The 19,951-nt window shown below is 31.4% G+C and overlaps 1 protein-coding gene across 3 annotated transcripts; it reads left to right on the top strand.

Annotated features, from left to right (window-relative positions):
• Positions 1 to 739: 739 nt before the first annotated feature.
• Positions 740 to 4,898, top strand: LOC141698264 (putative beta-glucosidase 41). 3 transcript variants are annotated; one of them, XM_074502934.1, is made up of 6 exons: positions 740 to 2,541; positions 3,137 to 3,227; positions 3,801 to 3,876; positions 3,964 to 4,035; positions 4,129 to 4,216; positions 4,303 to 4,898. In XM_074502934.1, the coding sequence occupies exons 3-6, from the start codon at positions 3,816 to 3,818 to the stop codon at positions 4,502 to 4,504; spliced, it is 423 nt and encodes a 140-aa protein (XP_074359035.1). In that variant the 5' UTR covers positions 740 to 2,541; positions 3,137 to 3,227; positions 3,801 to 3,815; the 3' UTR covers positions 4,505 to 4,898. The 3 variants fall into 3 exon arrangements, with proteins under 3 accessions (XP_074359035.1, XP_074359037.1, XP_074359036.1); XM_074502936.1 differs by having other exon boundaries at positions 4,395 to 4,898; XM_074502935.1 differs by having other exon boundaries at positions 4,340 to 4,504.
• The last annotated feature ends 15,053 nt before the right edge of the window (positions 4,899 to 19,951 follow it).

The following is a 19,951-nucleotide window of genomic DNA, read 5'->3' on the forward strand; positions in this document are numbered from 1 at the left end:
CTTTTTTAATATTGTCGTAGAGTCAAAATGTGTTACCAAAATGACATATATAATTAAAGATGATTTTTTTGGAATTTAAATAATTAGTAATTTTTTACATAGAAATGAAATAATAATTGAAATATATATTTTATTTATTTTTAGAAGTTAATAATATTAGTGCAGTGATTTAAAATATTATAAAAATAAATTGAATGCCTTATAAAACTTAACAAGTGACTAATGAATGTATTTACAATATTCACTACCCCATAAACGACCTTCTACAACATTATTAAATGATGTTGCCATAGAAAATGTTGCCCCAACACAACATTAATCTAACCTATTACAACATATTTTAATTATGTTAGCAAAGAAGTAAAAAATGTTGTCAAGGCTATTATAAATAAAAATATTTAATTTTTTATTAATATTATATTAACGTGTCACTGGGGTCTCTACAAGTGGGTCACATATTGCTGATGTGGCAACTGTGAGAGAAACAATTAATTTTTTAGTTAATAAAAAAATATAAAAACTTATGAAAAAAGTAAATTAAATATATTTAATAAAAAGCATACAAGTGTTATAAAATTAATTAATATATTTTTATAATATAAACAGTTGTACATGGATTTGGTGAGCGAGAAATGTACCGCCTACTAACTTTGAGGAAAATATTGAAGGCCCCTCCTCTCAAAACCCTACTTATCAGCTCCCCCAATTCTCATTCATAACCCTAAAAACAGATATTACAATTCTATCTCTATCTCTATCTATATACTTGAAGCTATACAACACACACTTTCTCTCTTCATAATAATCAGTTTTATTTCTACAGACTCTAGTGAATCAGATTTGATTATCCCATGATTTGATTGTTATTTAAATTGGATTCAGTCAGCAGTCTAAAAATAATATCGAAGATTTACTCAAATACTCTGCTCAGATGCTCTCCCAACTTCGCACTTCCAGGCTCTCTCTCTCTCTCTCTCTCTCTCTCTCCCTCTCTGAGTCACCACTGTATCAGTGGTACAGTGTGTAAACTGATTATGATTTAGGTGATGTTATATTCGAGAACTCGGTTTCGGTGTTTTCTTGTTTCTGTTACTATTTATGTTGCTTTAAATGTTTTGTTGTATTTTGTTTTCTCGGGACACTGGTTTGTGTAATTTGGGGCTAATGAGATATTGGTGGTGGGGATGGAGTGAATATGTTAATTAGGATTTAGGGGATGTTAAGTTAGAGAACTCAGTTTTTTGGGGTTTCTGTTACATTGTTACTGTCTATGCTCCTTTAATATTTTATTGTCTTTCAGGTTTTTTAGGACACTAGTTTGTATAATTTGGGGCTACTGAAATGTTGGGTGTAGGGGTGGTGTTCGTAAGCTGATTAGGATTTTGGGGATGTTAAATTAGAGAACTCGATTTTGGTTTTATCTTGTTTTGCGTTGTTATGCTGCTTTAATGTTTTTTTATCTTTTTGTTCTGGTTTGTGTAAAATGTACAAGGCTAAAGAAATATGAATGACTTATTGTTTCGCGCCTTGTTTGGTAGTTGAGGTAAGCTTTATATGTCCTTTACGTATTTTTTGTTTATAACTCCTCGAGATATTACATTTTATTGTTTGGGTATGTAATAGGATTGATTGGGGAGTGGGATCTTTTGGTGTTAGATTTAGTATATTCATGGTTTATGAATGTTGATCTCTTATTAATTTGTGTACACTTGTTTTAGTTTTTGCGGAACATTTTATTAGTTTGTTTATGAATTAGATTCTTTCTTGGTAGGTCATATGTGTGTGGAAGTAGATGTATGTAACTCTTTGTGGATGACAATTTTGATTATAATGATCTGATGGTGTTAAACTTGTAGATATAGGAAGTAGTAAAGGGAATGGCATGGGGCAAAAAACACATAAAAAATAATGGCTATTGTGGTGGGATGATTAGTTGGTTCTGGTCTTTTTATTGCTTGCTTGCTGGTTCTTAAATCAGCTTTTAAGAAGAAATATGAGGTTAAGTATTAAGATTGCTGATACAAAATAACAAAGGTGCGTTATAATTTCTTTGCTCATCTATATTGTAATTCATGATTATAAAAGTTGGTGTTAATTGTTCTTGAGCACACTTATTAATTGGATGTATATACATGTCAATGAGATGTCTAATTTCAGTTGTGTATTCCAGCAGGAAAATATGAACATAAGGATGGGTGGACAAAGAGATTTAGAAAGTTATATAAGCTATATATTCGGAAAAGATCAGTTGCTTCTGAGCTTTAATTTTTATTGCCAACTGTTATTTTTCCACCAGCCTACATTTCTGATATCTTATTGCAACATATGAAGTAAATATGTGTTGGACATATGAGTGACTCTGCTTTATGTTGTTTACTAACTTTTATTCCTTTTGTATCTGCCTCCGTGGCATCTGTTTATAGCCAACATGGACGCAGTTGTTAGGAACCTCAATCTACTCATCAGATGTCATCTCTGCCACTTTCGATGTGTTCAATACTACTGCTTGATCCCTATTTCCTTCTGTTGAGGTGTTGACATGTATGTAGTGTAAGGATCTTCAAATGCTTTATCATCATACCTACTAGTTGTCAACTACTCTGGCTGCTCTATTTTGCTCAAGTTTGCCAAATCTTTGTGTTCGATATTTGCACATTATTTAATGAAGACTAGACTGGAGACTAAATCAACAATAGTCACTGGGATTAAATCTCCGTCTTTTCTTTGTAAAGAGGTTTGTGATCTGTTGATCTAAACCGTAATACAAGGGGACATGACTTGAGATTTTCTTCATCTCCAAGTATCTCCAGATGTATATATTTATATTTTACACTTATATAATATAGGAAAACACATAAGTTTAATTACATTTTAATCTAGAGAAAGCATATCTGTTAAAGGATTATAATAGTTGTAGTTAGGTTAGTATGCTTTGTTTGAAACTGAATGTAGCATTCACAAATGGTTGGAAAGTGACATACTAATATGAATGGATATGAAGTAGTTGCTTTAATTTTTTTTGCCAACTATTGTTTTTGTTATGGTGTATATCTTTTTCCTTCTGCAGTATAATCCTCATGTGTTTGCGTTGTTTTTTGTTTGATTGATTATATTTTAACTTGCTTGTTAAAATCAGAATTTCAGCTATGTATAAGACTATATCGGCTGCCTATAAGGATTACGTGGTGCCTACGGAGTTGTAAGTCTTCCATTATGAATCAGAGAAGGTAGTAGTGTGTTCTTAAATGGTCGTGCCCCCTTCTTATATAAGTTTGAAGTTATGAATATATATAATTTTATCTGATATATAACATCGCGTGCAAAATCGTTATAAAATTTTTCTCATATAGACAAAGACAATACCAGTTATGAAAAATATCAGTTTTGTTTGCTATGACTAGTGATTATATATCTTGTACGTATCTTTTTGGTGCATAAACACGTGCATTTATGCAATAAGAATTCAAGAAGCGATCCTGCCCCCATCTTTAGATGGAGTGCAAGCTAAATTTTGTTCAAGATATATATAATAAATCTATCGTTCTCTATTATATCAGTAAATTGTAATATATACAGACATCTTTAGTATGAAGATAGAATTTTTTGGATAATACCAAAGCTAATGACGTCAAAGAGCATGTCACCGACTTCTTGAAGATAAGAATGAATAGCTTTAGGTGCTGAAAACTAACGTTATATAATACTACTAGTCATATCATACTTTAAGTTAAAGTTGAACTTTCCTTCATGTCAAACTAACCAAACGGAAATTATAACCTGAATATTAAATTACATTACAGAAGGACATTGACTTGATGAAGGACATGGGAATGGATGCTTACAGATTCTCAATTTCATGGTCAAGAATCTTTTCGAGTAAGCTGAAATTTGCCGCTATGAAATGGTGTAATACCTAGCGATAAGCCGATAACCTGTCTTAACATTACAATTTTGTATATACAGATGGAACAGGAGAACGAAATCCAGATGGATTAAAATACTACAACAAGCTATTAGATTCTTTACTGGAAAAAGGTCAGTTAGTAAACACTGTAAATTATACAAAGAATTTTCGTGTTATTAAGTCTATACAGCGGTTTTGAAGAGTCTGATGTAGCTTCCTGTCAGGAATTCAGCCTTATATAACTTTATACCACTGGGATCTTCCGCAGATGCTCAAAAATAGAAATGAAGGATGGTTAAGTGACCATATCGTGTAAGTGATTTAAACTCCATCCTGTATATATTAGTCAATATAAACCTAAACACTTATTTATACTAAGGCTCATATTTTGCTTATAGAAAAGATTTTGAGCATTATGCTTTTAACTGTTTCAAGGCCTTCGGAGACAGAGTGAAGTATTGGATCACCTTTAATGAACTTTATAATACAGCAATGCAAGGTTATGACTTCGGAACTCAGGCTCCCGGTAGGTGTTCAATTCTAGGGCATCTCTTTTGCAAGGCAGGAAAAACTAAGCAACCATGCCCAAAACTTGGGTGATCTAACTGGAGAAGGAAACATTGAGAGTATGCTTTTAGTCGAGATGGGATTAAAGGAGATGGTTGCCTTGAAGGTCTTCTTATGAAGAGATTACCTTAAACTATCTCATATCCATTAATTGCAGTCTAGACCCACATGACTACAATCTACAGTTTGGCTATAAAGTTGAAGTATTATCGTTCTACTTTATTTTTCTCAGTACTACGATGTTTATATTTTGAAGTGTGTAACTATAACTTATTAAAACTTTCGCTTTTATTTTATGGTTGGTAGACAATTGGTGGTATAAGGATGGTAATATGTTGATGGTGAAGGTAGTGGTGTTTATTTGGGATAATTGATGTTATGGTTGGTAGATTGGTTGATTGTGTTGGTTTTAAGACAATGGTCTTATTTATGGGAATGCCAATTTACAAACAGTTCCTTGCATATTTTTTTTAAAAGCGTTGCAATAGGTCTTTTTAGTGTTGCTAATAATTAGTGTAAGATGTTGCAAAAAATACTAAAAAGCGTTACAAAAAAACACTAAAAAACGTTGCAAAAAATACTAAAAAGCGTTGCAAAAAGGTTGCATCGATACCCCTCATGTGGGCCCTATTATGGGGCCCACAAATATTTTACTGATAGCCCAAACCCTACTATAACACTTTTCAAGACCTATTGCAACCCCATTGGTGTTGCAATAACACGTTTCTGTAATGGATAAATAAGGGTTGCAATAGGGTGTCACCGGGGTTGCAAAAAACTCTATGGCAACGCCTAAAATTGCAACCCTGAAAAAGAGTCGACATAGCCTTTTTTGGCCTTTAGCAACACTTTTTGGCCTTTAGTTACGGTTTCTTGGGGTTGTGGAATCCAATCTATGACATAATGACACTTTCCGTGACCATGCCTGCCCGCCTAAAATCCAGTTAAACCTCTACTAGTCAGTTTTAACTTCTTATGGTGGCCTGCAGCTTCTTAGGTTGCAGTTTTCCATGGTACGCTGCACTTCAGTATAAGTACCTCCTAAACCATCAATCCACGGGCCAAACTTACACCCAACCATGAAATTTTGGCTCAATCTCCTTATCCTTCTTAGTTAAATACGTAGCTTTTATATCGTGCTTCCAAGCTTAAATGAACTAACTAAGCGTAAGAAATAGGAAACACGACACTTATGCATACGAACCTCACTCTGAATTTTTAAATGAAAAAGTGTCTTGTATGCCCTCTGAGACAGAAATGTCATGCCAATTCATACCATTAGCTTCCTAGCTTTATCCCATGCTTATCAAATTTGAGCTGCAGATGAAGGTAGATTTCCTCAACACGACCACCGCTTCTTCCATAAAAGAGATTATTTTCGAGACCCTAGTTCATTTCACCTCCTTTTCCATTGTTATTTGAGTCGTTTTCTCGTCTATCATGTTGGTCTCCATGTAAGAATCCCATTAAATATCTTCTGAAGCTCCAGCAGTTTTAAATAAACTTCTCCCTTTCAAACTCGAGCTACTAAAATAACTAGAAGAAGTATTTAGAAGAATGAATGCATATTCAAAACCGTTAATTCCTTCATAATTTAGCAGAACCTTGGCAAATAAACTCTTCAAGAAAAAATACCTTAACTATTAGAAGTTCCCACTCTTCCATCTCGATGTACCTCTTAAGATGTTACAAAAAAATTTCGAGACTTTTTGAATAATGCCCATAAATTATATGGCTTTTCCAAATCGTGCCCATATATCATGTGATTTTTCCAAACCTTGCCCATATATCATGGGACTTCTTTAAATCCCCAAGTGGGACCATTGTAAGGTTATAGAGACCTTCTTAAGTTGTTAAATATGTCTTTTTGTGTGGTTACATTTAGGGTGCATATAACATGCCTAGATATCTATTAACTATTTAAGCTAGCAATTTGAAAATATAATTTTGAAAGTTATGTATAAGATAAGTACATATTAATGGTTCAATAACACACTTCATGTAAATCTGTGTAAGTTTCATGCCTTGAATCACACAATTAGTGTATTTAGATAAAGTGAGTGCATATAAGATAAATAATGAACCATTTCAAAATATAAGGTCCGTATTGAGAACCTTTTACCAAAATTATTTAACAATTTTATGTATGCACATTAGTCATGCATGATGATGAATATGTAAAAATTGTGAGAGTAAAACTTATCTCCTTTTACTGCGTTATTTTAGTCTGTTCAGGAACATCATCAAACCTCTATGCTGGAAGCTCCTTTCTGTGAGAGAAGATTTATTTTGTATATGTCTGCAGTCCTTCCATACCTGTTTTTATGTTTCCTTGCTTTCTTTTTGGATTCATGCTCTTGTTTGAACCTCCCATGTTAATGCCCTAGATTCTGAATTTATTTGTTTGACATGTTGGCCTTAAGGGTGCAAAAAATTTGAAGCTTCCAGGTTCCATTCACTGAACACGCGTATCTAGGTTGTTATTTTAAGCACTAAGAAAAAACTTTAACCTCTAAATTTTAAATAATGTCCTAAAATACTCTTATCTACCTAATAAATTTAACTCATTTATTAAAACACTTTAGCATGATCATGACATATTGTTCCTACAAGATATTTTCCTATGGTTATATTACTACAACTGATAACTGCTTGAATACGTAACCAATCTAAGGCTCTTATGTATAGATAATCTACGAATAAGCTATTAAAATATAAAACTTTTTTTACCATTTTAAATCTTGTTTTCAAATTAGCCTCCATGTATATATTAACTTAAAATTAAATGGAACTTACAAAATAGTTTCCTTAACTCAAATTTCTATTTTAATTTAGAACTAAATTATATCTAAATAAACTGAATCACGCGTGTTAAACTCATTTTTGACTTACCAATACAGCTTGTACCCGTAGCTAAAGTTATACCATGAACTTATTATAACACAAAATATTAGTCAGCTTATTCATTATCGCTCAAAAAGATTACTTAGATTAACCTAAAGGTAGTACTAACAAATTCCCTAATTAAGCACGGGAAACAACTTGCTAATTTAAAAGAATTATTCTTCGCATACGCACATTTTACCTTAGAAAATAATATAAATATAAATAAACATAGGATTACTTTAATATTTATCGACGACCTTTTAAATATATGCTCAATCCAACTTATTCCAAGATTCACACCGGAACCTGAACTTACATTCTTACAAGTTCATTATTCCTTGTGCAAGTTCCTTACACTCAATTCCAATCCATACTTATGCAAGACTTCACAGGATCTACACTAGCAAAGCTTCCATGAGATCAAGATGCACCTGTGAAAAGGTTCCCTCATATGTGCCTACCCTCTCAAGAATCTATCCAATGAGGTTCAAGTACCCGTACAAACATATATTATAAGTCGTGTATTTACATAAACTCAATGATTATATATGTGTGTGTGAATATATATATATTTTAATATATATATATATATATATTCTTTAATAAGTTAAACCTTACCCCTAAAAGGAGTTACGTAGGTTAATTAGGAACCTCAGCACCTTACAGGATTCATATTGGTTAATCATTGGGGTCCTTCCCAAGTCTATCTATCACTACCTTCCTAACGTCACCCATAAAAAATGTTACCCAATATGTTACCTTAGATACAACACTTTTGAGCTAATTTAAAAATATGTTTTTTGTGTTACCTTTGCCAAAAACTTCATGTTACGTTAGGTAAAAAGTGTTGGAGCTTGCAAATTTTTGTCAAAGTGTTACCTTAGAGTATTGAAAGATAAATATAATATTTTTGAACTTCAAATATGAATTTTACAAGAAGGTGATATACAAATTTAATAAATGAGATACATGAATTTTTTTAACATAATTATGTTTTAACATTAAAAAATAAATTTTGGAAGCAATATATTTTAAAATTTTAATATTGGAATTTTGAAAGTAATAAGAAGTGGAAATAGTAAAAGACCCTCTCGTTTTTATATGAGCATTAATATATAAGTTTTAAAAATGAAAAAGATTAAAGACGGATTATACAAATTTATAAAAGTAATTAAGAAAATATAAATAATTAATTTTATTTTATTTATTACAAATAATAAAGTATAAATACGATATAAATAAGTTTATATTAACATATCATATTTTTTATGATTTAATTCTACTTTGCACCAAACACACCACGAATAATTCCTGGTTAGTTATGGTTCATATTATATTGCTCTTTATGTACGTGTATCGTCTTCCTGGTTAGTTATGGTTCATATTATGTACGTGTGGCTTCTTTATGTGTTTTCATACTATCCCACAAGTATGATCCCTGATAAAATTGTTAAGTGTTCTTGTTGTCTAAATTGTAGGATAAAGTGAAGAAAATGGAAGCATGAGTTGATCAGAAGGTGCAATAAAACATGACATTTGTTCCTAAAAAAATGGAGAAGCCAATCTTGACATCATAATTGATATCCAAGAGTTGTGTGTGATTATTGCAAGTGAAAATGAGGACATGACACCTTTAACCGGAGGCAATGGGATCTTAGTTTTAGTATGATTGCTTTTAAAATTTACAAGCTTATAATGCCACTACTAAGTAATTCGCGAACTACTTTAAGTTAAAAATATTGTAATTTTCATAGGTTTAGACTTCGATGGTTAATTTGAGTAATTTTAGTTGATTTGGATGTAGTAGTCTATTGTGACGAAATTGTATTTTAGGATTGCCAACATTGTGGTTGCCATAGTCTTTGAGTTGTTATGGTCTATCTGAAGGGTTTTGAGCAGATAAACGCAATGAAAATAGTAATTAAAATGTGAAAATCAGAAAATTCGAAACCCACCGCAGGATCCATACGAAAAATAGATATTTAATTCATAGATCAGATGGTTTACCTTAAGAAGCTTTACAAATTGGTTGACTAATGGAGATCCAAAGCTTGTTCAATCACCACGCATCCCGCTCTCATGATCTCCGCTGTATCGGTATCCACACGAATGCTTGAACGTAAGGATTGAATGTGTACTATCACAAACTCGTTTCTTCTTGCTCTCTCCATCTTCTCTCTTGGTGGCTAGGGCTTTAGTAAAAGTCGTGCCCATAAAATCACCCACACAAGAGATATTATATAGAGAGTAGAAAAAGAATTATAACTCTCAACTAATTAGAAGTTATTATTAATTCGAAATTCCTATTTGTATAATAATTAAGTCACACATAATTATTTAACAACTGAATTTCATAATTAATATTAGTGAATTCCAATATCAATATTTATCTAATTAATTAAGTCATACTTAATTAATATTATAAATAATTTTAATTACTTTAATATAATTAAAATCCAATTTAAAGTAAATAATCCTTGAAGCATTCTTTGTGTGTGACTCTATAGGTTATTATTAAGTTGGCAACAAATTTATATCTAATTTAAAATCGTAAATAATGAGCGGTATCTAGCAATACATCATTGCTACCCAAGTAATAATAATTGAATCGATGATCGATTAAACATTTCGTGAATAATGTACAATGTAATATAATCTCTTTAACCAAATATTATAGATTAAACTAGAGGCATGTAATGTCTCATCCTCATCATAGTTTAATCTAAATTTTTTAGATCAATGAGTAGACTATCATACCAAATCAACATTTGAGCGTGACCACACATTTCACAGTCTAGCTCACACAAGAGGCCAATAATATCAGTCCTAAAATAGGAGGGTTAAATCCCATGTAGATCATTCATATTTCTCATACGATTCATAACATACCCAATGTCCACTTTTATCATTACCCGGTCAAGGATAACTTTTAATGGAATCAATGTATATTAATTCTCGTATATAAATATAACGACTTCAGATCTAAGGACCATTACTTTATTATCACAGTCACAATTACATATGACACAACATACATGTAGAATCTCACATCGGGTCTGTCCAGCAACATGTACATTTACATATGCTTGTGTTTTTGACTTCAGTATCACTATATCTATGATCAATGAAATGTGATCATCAGTCAATAAAGACACAAGTATTAATGCATTATTATTGTCCCTTAATAATAATACTCGACTAGGGACCTTTAGGAATATTGATACTATTCTCATAATCTCATTTCTAAGTCACGTACTTAGAGATATAAAATTACATATCATATTCCAAGGACATTTATTAATCTAACATTTATATCGCAGTAAATTAAGAATTAAAAAATTATAAAGGGAATAATCGATAGAACATAAACATTAATAATCCAAATGTCTTAAACTAAAACATCATAGTGTTGTCTCTAGGGCACAAATACTAACACTATCACAGTAGTTTTCTTTGGTATGAATGTTTGGATGGTTGGATATTTGGATGGTTATATATTTGGATGTTTAATTTTTGGGTTGGATGCAGTATTTTACAGTTATGAAATTTTATTATTGGGATTCTCCACTATTCAGTATGAGCATTTCAACTTTTTTCTGCTGAAGTGTTAAAATAGCCTCCTAAATTGTTATCATAGTATGTTAAAAAAGTTTTAGTAGGCTAGTTATAAATGTTACAACAGATTTTCAAAGTGTTACACTAGGTTCTATATATGGCACAATAAATGTGGGCCCCACTTGTCACATCAGCTGACTGGTCAACTGCCACGTCAGCTAGTGGGACCCACAACAAGACCCACATGCAACATAATCACGACACCTTAACCCTATGGGGTCCACATCTGGGCCCCACACCTGCCATGTCACACTCTTTTAAAAAATTGAAACACCCCAAGGTAACATATATCAATGTTGCACTAGTCCTATATCTTATAATAGAACTCTATGGTAACATAAAATATCATGTTACACTAGGGGAAAAATAATATACCTTAGGGACCCTAATGTATCATCCAATTAGATAACATATATTTTATGTGACCTTAGGAAATAATGGCCTGTGATAACATTTAGTCCCTCCTATATTGTAATATTTTTTTTATTACCGTAGGTTGTTTATGGTGTAGTGTATTTTCCATACATACTTGGTGTATTATCCATAGACCATACCACACATATCATATATTTCATGTATACTTAACATATAAACCATATGTTATTCGATATCCAGGTCCGTAATTTCTTGCGTACATCATTTCCTTATTTAAGTATTATACCCATTTCGAAGTACGCATCCACACATACCTTATGTATAGTCCGTATATGATACAATTCATATATAATCCAAACCACCTTACATGATTTCATTTACCAGCTATAAACAAGTTAGAGCCATCTCCGAAACCAAGCGACACCCGCAGCTATCTTCAAATCCAAGCTACGCCACTAGATATATTCCTAGCTACACCCATAGCTACTTCAACTCAATGTCTGAAAATTTAATTAAATTTTTTCAGTGTCAGAGTGATTCCATACTGACATTCGCTTCCTATCCAATATAAAACGTGATGACCAGTGGTTCATATGTCTGAGATACTGTTACACTTACAATCCTCTCAATCTTCTGAAATTATATTTACAAATATCATTACCTATAGACATGTATTTATTATGAATAATAAATAATCTTCTAATCCAACCCATGCATAAGGTCTAATCCTTAGTTTTAAAATTTTAACATTTTATCAACAATATTGTTTTTGTTACGAGTTATATTAACTAAATTTTAAAAATAACATTTTAACTACAAGCTTGAGTTGGCTCAAACCTCCAACTATATTACGAATGCTTCGTGTCATCTACGCATGTTCAGGTACGACCTTTTCTTCACCTTCTATAAGTGAAGTTGCTTGCAGTTGTAACTTTAGAAGAAGCTACTTCTTGAATGACAATAGCCTATTTTACATAATTATAAGTGTTTCATACATGATTTTTTCTTAGACATTTACAAACCCGAGTCCATTCCAAATGAGATTCTTTTCTTAGCTCCATTAATTTCTTGATCTTTTGTAGCTCGTGCTACTTCCTTTAATAGGTTCATAACTGATCCTCGCCTCAGCTTTGTCATGTGCCGAACGACAATTTGTACCTTTTTCTTCTTGAATCTTAAGCATATTACGAAGCTCTATAGTCGTTGATTGAAACTGTCAGCTTCAACTAAGTATCAATGAATCTTGAAATTGAAGCTACATGATATTTAGGAACATAGGTGAATTATGGGGCTATTATCTCCGTACAAATACCTATGAACCTGCGAGTTGTGAGTTATATGTATGTAATATGTAACCTTTTTAACAATTACATATCATGAAACCCGTTAGTATTAAGTTGATATCATGGTACCTGCAAGATATTAGTTATATATATATTTACACATTGAGTATAAACTTAAATGAGCATACATCCATCCGTATGTCATTGAAACTGTTAAGCTCAGGTGAGCTTTAGCAAAACCCGTGAAGCACATGTGAGCTTCTCCAGAACCTCAAAGGTAACCGGGAGTTCCATCTAACCTGCAAGTTGATGTTTACTAACAATGATCCTACAAACTATAAATTCTAAGAATTGACCCGGGAAGATGTGTGTTAGTTGTAACGATGATACTACTACAAATAATGTTTGTATATATGTATGTATATTTTAATAATTTTAGAAAGTAGCGCTGGTTGTGTATTGGGGTTTTTAAATGCCCATATTAAATTCTCAGTCTAATAATTAAGGGTCTCACTAGAGTATATCTATATATATATCTATTTATATATATTATCCACCCGTTTCATTTCTTTCTCAGACAGAATATCTCTCCCCCTGCCTACATATATATTCTAGATTAACACTATAATGGATAGAATTAGAGAAGGTCAAGCAAGTACTTTCAAAGAATCACTTCATATATATACATATACATACATATATTAGATACGTAATTTTTTAATTTTTTGTATTTATTAGGCTAAATTGTTAAATAATATGAACCAACGATGCACGAGCCTCTGAGATTACGAGAGAGATGAATGGAGAGACATTGAGAGATAGAGAGAGATATGGAGGTGTAAACGAGAGAGGGGAGAGGGAGAGACACGCGAGATTGCATCATATGAGGGTGGTCACATGCAACAAGTGATTGAGTGATGACCTATGATTTATTTCTCGGATATATTGTATTTTTGCTTTTAGGGTGCACATAGGCACCCTGAGCTTTTAGTGATTTATTTTTAAAAAAATTAAGTGCTTTGTGTTCAAATTTGGTGCTTTGTGCACAAATTTTAATGCTTTGTTTGGAAAATTTTAAATGCTTTATGTTGAAATTCATGGCTTTGTGTGATTTTTTTAGTGTTTTTCTTAAAATTCTTTGTATTTTATTAAAAATTTGATGCTTTGTGCTCAATTTTTAGTTCTTTAATTTGAATTTTTAGTACTCTGTTGAATTTTTAGGATCTGGTATTTTTTGCATATGATGATAATGACAATGTGGTGGTGATATTTACATGTGATAAAGATGACGTTAACGACCGCTAATTGTAGTGCCAATGGTGGTGAAGCAATGGTAACCATAATGGTGTTAAAGTGAAGAAGGTGGTAATAATGATGATGGTTAATTGTGATACTAGATGTTCGATGATCAACGATGATAACTAACCGTGAATGTATTATGTATATATTTTTTAATAAAATTTAAGATTCTATATTTCTCGTCTACTTTGAATATGGGTCTCATTATTAGAGCAGCCTATAGATAAATATATATATAAGGGCTACTCTAATGAGACCCTTGTTATAATTAGAACTAAGTATGGACCTTAAAAAAGCCGAATACAAAACACAAAATCGGTGATACTTTGGAAAATTATAAAAATGTACCTACGTACATTGCTTACAGTAGTAGCATTACAACTGAATACACCTTCCCAGGTTAAAATTGCATTCTTCTACGAATTACACTATCCATGTTCTAAACTAAAATTAAACAAATTATCAACGAAGTTTTATAGTTTTTAACACAATTCACTCGTAAAATCGTTGTGCTTTTGAATGCGAGAGCATTCTTAAATAGTTAAGAAAGAAACACATCGTTACTCTCGCCACTATCCTCATACACAACAATCACTAAAAATTTAAAGAAAGCACTTAAAATTCAACCCAAAACACCCAATTTGAATATAAATCACTAAACAATCAATAAGAAGAACCTCACAAAAAGCAACGAATTTTAACACAAAACACCTAAAACTAATACAAATCACCAAATATCACCAACACTACTAAAACATAATTTGCTTTACATACCAGCACCATAACCACCATCTTTAACATAAACTTCACCCCTCTAGTCCTCTACCATCATCATAACCGCCATAACTACTCCTTTACTTGAATATACTAGATGTATATAATCTGAAAGTTTCAATATAAAAAAGCTGATTTGTATTACAAAAAGGTGACTTGTATGCAAAAAATCACCAGGTTTTAACATAAATCACATAATTTCAAAACAAACCCCCTAATTTTTTTATAAAAAATTACTAGAGTATCCACTGACTCTGTCATAAGTACCATTACGATAACTATAATCTCGATCACAACCTTCGCCCACACAACTATACAATCACAATAACTACATCTTTTTAAAAATCATAGGACCCAAGATATGATGAATCTAAAATTCCAATCACTATATCATCGAATCAAGTGCTTTCATCTCTCACATCTTCAATATTTTTATTCCCATCCATTTATTTTTTCATCTCAAATCTCTAAAGATATCACTGTATGAAAAAGAGATCAGAAAACGTAGTGAAAATAGATGAAGGAAGATGAAGAAAAAGAAAGATCCGGAACTCAAAAGAAGAGAGAGAATGGGAGAGGCATGGAGAGAGAGAGAGAGAGATTATAAATGGGTGATAAAAATTAAATCTAGAAATGGGTGGATGAGTATTCAGGGAGGAGAGAGAAATAAGAGATATATGGACACGATATACGTATAAAAGTTAGATGAGAAATATGTGATCCAAATTAAAAATAAATATATAATTCTAGTGGCTGAGATTTGATCTATGTTTTAATTTTTAGAGATGGACCTTATTTGAAGAGTTGCCTATATGCCTACACACACACATACACACACACATAAGAAACCCTTCTTAGAGTTGGAACTTAGTATGAGCCTGAAAATAAGCGTAATAGAAAGAACCTGATCAGAATATTTAAATTATGAATTTTCTTACAATATACAAACCCGTTACATACAAGAACAATCATTGTCCATCAACAAATATCTCCATGCGTGCTTCATAATGACACAATAAGAATTACCATAACTTCACCACCATTATCGTGACATTTAATGTAGAATCAACTCTATAATTTAGAATCACAATATTTAATTTTAAATCATAAAAAAATTCAATACAAAACACCAAATTTCAAAACAAAGCACTAAAGATTCAACACAGAACATAAAATTTTGACTTAAAGCACAAAATTTCAAGACAAAGCACTAAAACATGAACACAAACCATCAAATTTTAACACAAAACATCAATTTTTTTAAGACAAGACACCTAAAAACTAACACAAATTATTAAATATCACCAACATACCACTGAAAAACACCAGCTCCATCATATATACCACCATCATAACCACCATAACTAACTCATTTACTTGAATTTATTACATCTCTCAGATCTGAAAAGATGACTTATCAAAATAAAGACTTACATGATATATGTTTCTATTCAGATTTACAGTAATTAAAATTGAAATATGGAGCCGGCAAAAGGAGCATTATCAATAATCGGTAAAGATCCATCCAAAAGTTGTATACAAATATATGACTTCCCAGTATGAATAACTTTTCTGTGACGGTGTAGGAAACATGACGTCCACAGAGAGAGGGAGAGAGAGAGAAGGCCAGTGGAGTGTATATAGAAATGGGTGGATTTAAAAGGTTTCTTGAAAAAAAAGAATATATTTGTATGGCTAGGATCAAATTTAGATGTAAAATATGTGTGGTTTAAATAGTATATAAGTTCTAATTTAAGAGAGAGTCTCATTTAGACACTTGCCTATACATATATTAGAAAAGTCTAGTTGAAAATATATGATTATTTGTTTGATATCTTGTACTCATAAAATATAATAATCAATATGTAATTAAGAAATTTAGGAATTATCTGGTATATGTACCTAACATTTTTTTAAGTACACATGGTTAATTTCAATTTGTTTTCTTTCGACTTATGTAGAGATATTATATACTATGAAATAAAAATGGTATTTAAATGTACTAAATTCAATTCAAAAGAAGATATAAAAGATAAATTTATGACAAAAGATACCAAAATATTAGATGTATGTATTATATTATATCCAAATATAAAACAATTATTCATTAAGTTTTGGAATCCAAAAAGATATTGAGATTTATATATTTTAACAATGAAATCAAAATAAAAAATAAAATTCGAAGGTACTTGCCACTTACAACAAAAAACGACTATGATGCTAGCATAAAATGTCACAAGAAAATTATCTTATTATCTATGGTTCTGAAAACCCCCGAAACTCACCATATTTGAGATCTTAGACCAATCGATATCAAATAAATATGTATACAACTCGACCTCCCTCAATTTTTCCTTAATCTTGAAATGGAATCTAGTAGAGCATTTGCACATGAGTTGGCCAAAGATATTGAAGATTTAAACAATATGACTTCCAACGTAGATCCTTATTCCGACTCCATATACTTGACTTACTTTGACTACCCTGCACCATTCATATCGATCCTTTCGACCAACCCATTATCTAAATTGACCTCGATGTTAGATCTAATACTAAAGTTTGTTGGGTAGGTTACCGGACCTGGTGACTAACCTGATTTTGATGCAATAGAAGATGTGTGAGATGCTCTTATAGGTAAAATGTTTGAACCATATCTACCACAAGGATCCGACCCGATTTTTGAACCCTACACAACCTGCTGGCCGAACCCGAATTCCACCACTTTGATGGGGCCAATAAGTTAAAAGGAAATGGGGAAGTAAGGGGATGCTAATGGCACAAGCTAGAGGATCAGCTTGGTTCAGGGTCAAGGTTATAAAATGTGGAAAGAAAGGCCCAAAATGAAGGCCTCTTAGTGTGCTTAGAAGCCCATAAAAGTAATAATTTATAGACCCTTTCGGGCTATTTTCTGACAATTTCGGCAAACCATTTTTTGTTTTTTGGGTTTAGATCTTAACTCGTATCTCTTGTAGTTTCCTTTTTTTGTTGTGTTTGTCTGTTTTTGTTATGTTTACTTAGGTAATTTATTTTCATAAAAAATTATTGTTAGTCTTGTTATACGATTTATATATACACTTTTCTTATTTGTTATTACTTTTTAGTTTTTATAAATTTTTAAAGACTTCGACGGAGTTATCTTGTCATCTATTCTCATTTCTTTTAGTTGATAATATTCTTGGATTTTTTTTGGAATAAAATGCAATCACCACATACTTAACTTCTCATTAAAAGCTAATTTGTATAAGTCGAAACTACCAGTCCAAACAAAATACTTTCCTCTGATATTTCTTGTATTTTATTTTAACTCTTTTTTTGAGTTAAAGGCGAATGTTGCATTTTTTAATAAATATAATAAAATATTTTAGTGAATATTTATATCAACTCACTTTCTTTTCGAGTAAAAGGTAATTTGTATAAATCCATGTATTTATTTGAAATATTAAGTGATATAAACATAGTTACATTCAAATACAAAGAATATTTGTACAAACCTCATATTATTATTTATATATAGAAACTAAGTTCTCTCTTGAAGCATATTCAACTTGAAGCATAAAGTCTTTATGATTAATCTCATATTACTATTCAGAAATGAAATCAATACTTTCCTTTAAGACTTAAATCTTTTAAATTTACATTGAATTAAAAGTTTATAAGGCCTCTTGTATAAAGAATTATTATTATAATCGAGTCTTAACCTGTAATTTGTTTGAAGTAAACTTATATTGATTTGAGTTAAAAAAATATTAGTATAAGGTGATACAAGAAATGAAAGTCGCCCGCAAGGGTTGACTCAGGTGATTAAAGAGAGGAAAACTATCCTCTTGGTCACAGGTACGAATCCCACGGGAGGAGAATTTATGATTATGCCTCCTGAGCTAGAGTCTGTCGCTTAAATACGGTTTACCTTGGTTCACGTGGTTTGCAGGCTATTGCGTGAACCCGTAGGGTTTACCCAGTGCGCACCCGAAGGGTAGCGGCTGCTGGTTACCTACGATAAAAAAAAGAAAAGAAATGAAAGTCTTTTTTTAAATCGTACGTCCTAGTATGTTATAAACAACTTAGACTTTTCTAAACGTACTTTCGCTAATTCAAGTCCACTTATATTTAATTAGTACATTTATTTTTTCGGTTTTGATATATTTTTGGGTGATATTACATGCTTGCATTTTTTTGTGCTTTTATTTAACATACACACTTGATTATTTGTATACATGTGCACTTACATTCTATAGTTCTGGTCGTGTTACCAGTAATTTACTCCAACTTACATTTACATGCATATATGAGAGAAAATTCCAATGAAGACCCATATTTATTTGAAGACTTGTAGACCAACTATTAGTCATTGGATTTTTTTTAATACAATGGTGGTTAATAATCGAAACATTCTTAGTACACGCATTTTGGTGATGATCTCGTTCTTTGTCGTTTTTATAAATTTAAAACCAATTTATGATAAAATAACAACAACAACAATAATAATGATAACAATAATAATGATGAGCTATTTCAATAGTTGGAGTAAAAAATAAAATCCAAGTAAAATATTAAAAAAGAAATAACAGTTAAGGCCACAAAAGAATGCTCACCCGACCTCACCGGACCTAACAATTCAGCATAGGTTACTCCCAAAAATCTAGTAGTTTGGTACTTAACTTGTATCTATAAATATAAAGGCCCCATATAGTCTCTCCTTCTTATAGATGCCACATCTTCTTAAAGCCTACAACTGCACCAAGGCAACTCGCGCAGTGCATAACAATTATGGGCCTAGCTTTAATGTCATTTATAACATCCAAGCCCACAATCGAATTTGAATACATACCAAACCCAACCTAATGTGAATGCTCTAACAACCCAATGCAAGCAACTCCAAAAAAGTTAGCAATTTGATACTATTGACTTGTTTCTAAAAATGTCACAAATATTTTTATTCTTATTAAGGTAGGATGTTACAAAAGATATACATACATAAATTCATATATTTATGAGGAAAAAGTGTTTTAAAATGGAAGATTAATTGTTTGATATTTTCTGTATATTGACCAAAAGTTATAAATTAATATTTAATAAAAGAATTTTATATGTAATGCTAAATACAATTATAATCGCATACAATTTGTTTCAAATTCTACAACCGTCCCACACAATTCTTTAAACTAGATCTTCATGTTAGGGAAGGCGGCTCCACTCACTCTTATAAAATGTATTTGTGTAATTTATTTTTTTTAAATCTTTTCTTCTA

The sequence above is a fragment of the Apium graveolens genome, chromosome 11 (assembly GCF_009905375.1).
Source record: "Apium graveolens cultivar Ventura chromosome 11, ASM990537v1, whole genome shotgun sequence".
In the NCBI taxonomy this organism is placed as follows: domain Eukaryota; kingdom Viridiplantae; phylum Streptophyta; class Magnoliopsida; order Apiales; family Apiaceae; genus Apium; species Apium graveolens.